The sequence below is a fragment of the Meleagris gallopavo genome, unplaced genomic scaffold (assembly GCF_000146605.3).
Source record: "Meleagris gallopavo isolate NT-WF06-2002-E0010 breed Aviagen turkey brand Nicholas breeding stock unplaced genomic scaffold, Turkey_5.1 ChrUn_random_7180001845249, whole genome shotgun sequence".
Lineage (NCBI taxonomy): Eukaryota > Metazoa > Chordata > Aves > Galliformes > Phasianidae > Meleagris > Meleagris gallopavo.
In genome coordinates this window covers 4,184-8,361 of record NW_011113450.1, presented here as the reverse complement: position 1 = coordinate 8,361, position 4,178 = coordinate 4,184, and the positions used below count along the sequence as shown (strand labels likewise).

The window sequence follows — 4,178 nt, the reverse complement described above, 5'->3', positions numbered from 1 at the left end:
CTTCGTCCAACGCCCATGGAGCCTTCGTCCAACGCCCATGGAGCCTTCGTCCAACGCCCATGGAGCCTTCATCCAACGCCCATGGAGCCTTCATCCAACGCCCATGGAGCCTTCATCCAAGCTTTATGGATCCTGCCTTCATCCAACCCCCATGGATCCAGCCTTCATCCAGGCTTTATGGGTCCTGCCTTCATCCAAGCTGTATGGATCCAGCCTTCATCCAAGCTTTATGGGTCCAGCCTTCATCCAAGCTTTATGGGTCCAGCCTTCATCCAAGCTTTATGGGTCCTGCCTTCATCCAAGCTTTATGGGTCCAGCCTTCATCCAAGCTTAATGGGTCCAGCCTTCATCCAAGCTGTATGGATCCAGCCTTCATCCAAGCTGTATGGATCCAGCCTTCATCCAAGCTGTATGGATCCAGCCTTCATCCAAGCTGTATGGATCCAGCTTTCATCCAACCTAATGGATCCAGCCTTCATCCAAGCTTTATGGATCCAGCTTTCATCCAACCTAATGGATCCAGCCTTCATCCAAGCTTTATGGATCCTGCCTCCAGCCGTCTTGGATCCTGCACCCAGCCTTCATGGATCCTGCCTCCAGCCCTCATGGAGCCTTCATCTGACCCCCTTGGGTCCTGCCTCTGACCTTTATCAGCTGGCATCCAGGGCTTTCTGCAGCCACATCCCTGCCCAAGCCTCCATAAAGCTGCCTACCCAGCCTTTATAACACCAGATCCCTGCCCACGTCTCTGCCTGTCAGCACCGCACCCTCTGCCCCACGGCCGTGCCCTTGGGCTTTGTGCAGGGAGGAGGAGGAGGAGGAAGAGATGCTCCTGGCTCGGCTCTGGGCCGGGTGAAGCAGCAGGGTGGGATTCCTGCTGTTGGCTGAACCTTCCTGTTGTTGGGCTGCCAAGGAGGGCTGTCACTGTGGGCAGCGCTGCAGGACCTCAGCTCAGTGCCCACCACCCTCCTGGCAGGGGCTGCACCGTTTTCCATGCCAGGAAAGTCCCCCCCCCGGGATCAGCATCGCTCCGATGCATCATCAGCTAAGGAGCGCAGCGCAGGGGAGTCCCGGCGGCAACACCAGGCAGGGTCCCCCCGTGAGCCTCCCGCAATCTGGGGGTTGGGAAACCTGAGCTGATTATCAGCCGGCTCCTCGTCGGGCTGATGAGGCGCTTGCGTAACGAGGCCGGGCTCGTTCCGCTGCACTCGGGGGGGGCTGGGGGGGCAGCGGCCGTCCGACCTCAGTGCGACTCTGCGCTCAGCTCTGCTCCGTTCCAGAGAGGTTCTGATGGGTCTTAAAGGAATTCTCAGCAGAAGGAGCACGCAGCTCGGTTGCGGCACGTCTCTCCAGGGGTCCTAGGAGGTGGGATTTGCACCTTGCAGATCTCAGCCGGCTTCGGGAAAGCTCAGAGCTCCTTTGGGCTTGCGAAACCAACAGGGCTTTGCTGGGATGCAGCACCGCTGCGGGTGGGGGTCAGCGCTGCTGTGTCGGCGCTCCTCCCGTCCCACGGCCCTCCAGGCATCCCCCTGCTGTGTGGGGAGCTGCGATTTTGGGGCCGTTTCCGCCTCTTTGCAGCCTCCTTCCCTTCCTCCCTCTGCTCCCCGATGCCGCCCCCAGCAGCGCCGCTGCCCCCCATCCCAGGCGGCCCGAAATCTGCTCCCAGCCCTGCGTCGCTCCCCCTCGGCCTCGTCAGCCCCGCAGCTCGTTAAGAGCTGTCAGCATTCCCCGGCCGTGAGCTCAGCGCCGAACAAAGCGCCGTTCAGCCCCGGCTGGCTGCTGGGCAGTGGGAGTTGGGCACGCCGTGAGCTTTGCCCTCTAATTGCGTTCCTCTCAAGCGAGGGCTGCGCCGGGAGCTGCCGCGTCCTGCAGCGCTCAGCATCCGCGCCCTCGGGAAAGCCTGAGCTCAGGCTGCAGCTCGGTGTGGGAGTGGGGTGCAGGGTGGGAGCGGAGCCCTGGGGGAGCACGCGGGGTCTGCTCTGCTCTCAGCTCAGCGCTTGTCCTTCACGGCTCCCGGGAGCAAATATTTGCTGCTGGGCGCCAGAATTGGTTCCTCGGTGCCAAGCAGGGCAAGGTGCTGAGGTCCCTGGGTGCAGCACCCTGGCAGTGGCGCCTTATGGGGCGACTGAGCTCCCTGTGTCCTCCCTGCTCCTCCTGCAGACCTTCACAGCCTGGTGCAACTCCCACCTGCGGAAGGCCGGCACGCAGATCGAGAACATCGACGAGGATTTCCGCGATGGCCTGAAGCTGATGCTGCTCCTGGAGGTGATCTCAGGTGATGCTCCGGGGGGTTTTGTTTCTCGGGTGGGCAGGCGCAGCTCAGGAGGAGTGCTGTGCTGTGCTGTGCTGTGCTGTGCTGTGCTGTGCTGTGCTGTGATGTCCCACGGGTTCCTTCCTCTCTGTTTGTTGGCTTTTACCCTCAGCGAGAGCTGAAGCCCTTTCTGCTGCTTCCTTCCAGGGGAGCGATTGCCAAAACCGGAGCGAGGGAAGATGAGGGTGCACAAAATCAACAACGTGAACAAAGCGCTCGATTTCATCGCCAGCAAAGGCGTCAAGCTGGTGTCCATAGGAGCTGAGGGTGAGTCCAGGACACCCAAGGCGTGCGGCGGGGGGGGACGCAGCCGGTCGCTGGCACTGCCTGCAGGCCAAGGAGTCTGGGGCGCATTGCACCGAGCGGCCAGAAGGTGATGGAGGTGCTTTTCCCCCTCTGCCCTGCGGTGGGGAGGGCACAGCTGGGGCACTGCGCCCAGTGCGGGGCTCACGGAACCCCGCAGCAGCTGCTGGTGGAGGAAAGGATGAGAGCCCCGAGGAGGTCGAGGTGGAGGGGAGAAGGAGAGGGGCTGTAAACGCTGCAGGGAGTGCTGCGCAGGCGTCGGGTGCTGTGCTGGCACTCGGAGGGTAAAGGCTGTGAGGGGACGGCTGTTCCAGGGACGCTGTTGCACAACCACAGCGCTGCAGGACGTGCCGGAAGAATCACAGAACGGCCAGGGTTGGAAGGGACCTCAAGGGTCACGAAGCTCCAACCCCCCGCCACGTGCAGGGCCACCAACCTCCACGTCTCACAGCAGCCCAGGCTGCCCAGGGCCCCATCCTTGCTGGCCTTGAACACCTCCAGGGATGGACGGGGATCCACAGCCTCTCTGGGCAGCTGTTCCAGCACCTCCCCGCTCTCACAGCAAACAACTTCCCCCTGACAGCCAGCTGAAAGCTGCCCTCCCTCCACTTCCAGCCATTCCCCTCGTCCTGCTCTCATCTCCCCTTCCCAAGAGCTGCCTCCCCTCCTGTTTGTGGCTCCCTTTAGGTCCTGCGGGCTGCATTGAGTTCACCCCCAGCCTTCTCTTCTCCAGGCTGAACGAGCCCAGCTCCCTCAGCCCGTCCTCATAGTGGAGGTGCTGCAGCCCCCCATCATCTTTGTGGCTCCTCTGGACCCCCTCCAACAGCTCCCTGTCCTTCTTGCACTGGGGGCTCCAGCCCTGGACACGGGTCCAGAAGTGCTGCCCTGTGCTGAGCTCGGCCCACGCAGAGCCCATCTCCTCCAGGAAAGTGATCTGAAGGGCTGCGGTGGTCCTGTGGGGCTCATCAGGTGGGGACGTGGAGGAGCTGCCGTTCAGGACTGGGTCCAAAGAGTTTTCCACATTTGTGGGGCTCCCAGTCTCTGCCTGCTCTTCCCTCTGAGCCTCGCCGAGTGTCGGCAGCAGCAGGGGCGATGTTATGGTCTGAAAGCAGCATTCCTCCATTCGATGAGGATCGGGCTCTGCACAGCTGTGTCACTTCTGTGCCAGAACTCAGCACCGGGGCTCAGCACCAGGCAGCCTTTTCCCCCAGCACACCGCGCAGCCCTCGCCTCCTCTTCTCGATCAGCCCGAAGCCAACGGCTGAGCTCTGAGCAGCCGTTTGTGCTGCACGGCCCCTCTGGCAGCGGCTCACCTCACCCAGCCAGTTTGGAAAGAGTCTGGCTGCATCGGTTGTGGCTTTGAAGTCTGTTCTGGGGAGCACTGCCTGTGCTGAAACCGCTGCGTGTCCCAACCGGTGCTGCGAGGGCGCGGTGCAGCAGATCCACCTGAGCCCATGCGTCACTGCAGGCCCTGTGGGTGTTGTGCAAGAGAGGAGAAATGTCCCACTGCGTGGTGGGACCCTGAGCTCCCATCTCAACCCACCCCACCCATCTCAACCCACCC

General features: G+C 62.3%; 1 protein-coding gene across 1 annotated transcript in view; it reads left to right on the top strand.

The window, feature by feature from the left end:
- Positions 1-1,822: 1,822 nt before the first annotated feature.
- Positions 1,823-4,178, top strand: part of LOC100547916 (alpha-actinin-4) — a gene marked incomplete at its 5' end in the record, with an annotated part of 6,396 nt that continues 4,040 nt past the window's right edge. The window contains 3 exons of the mRNA XM_031557528.1: positions 1,823-2,074; positions 2,161-2,275; positions 2,459-2,578. Of these exons, the coding sequence (XP_031413388.1) occupies positions 1,823-2,074; positions 2,161-2,275; positions 2,459-2,578 (487 nt within the window). The remainder of the gene's footprint in view (positions 2,075-2,160; positions 2,276-2,458; positions 2,579-4,178) is intronic.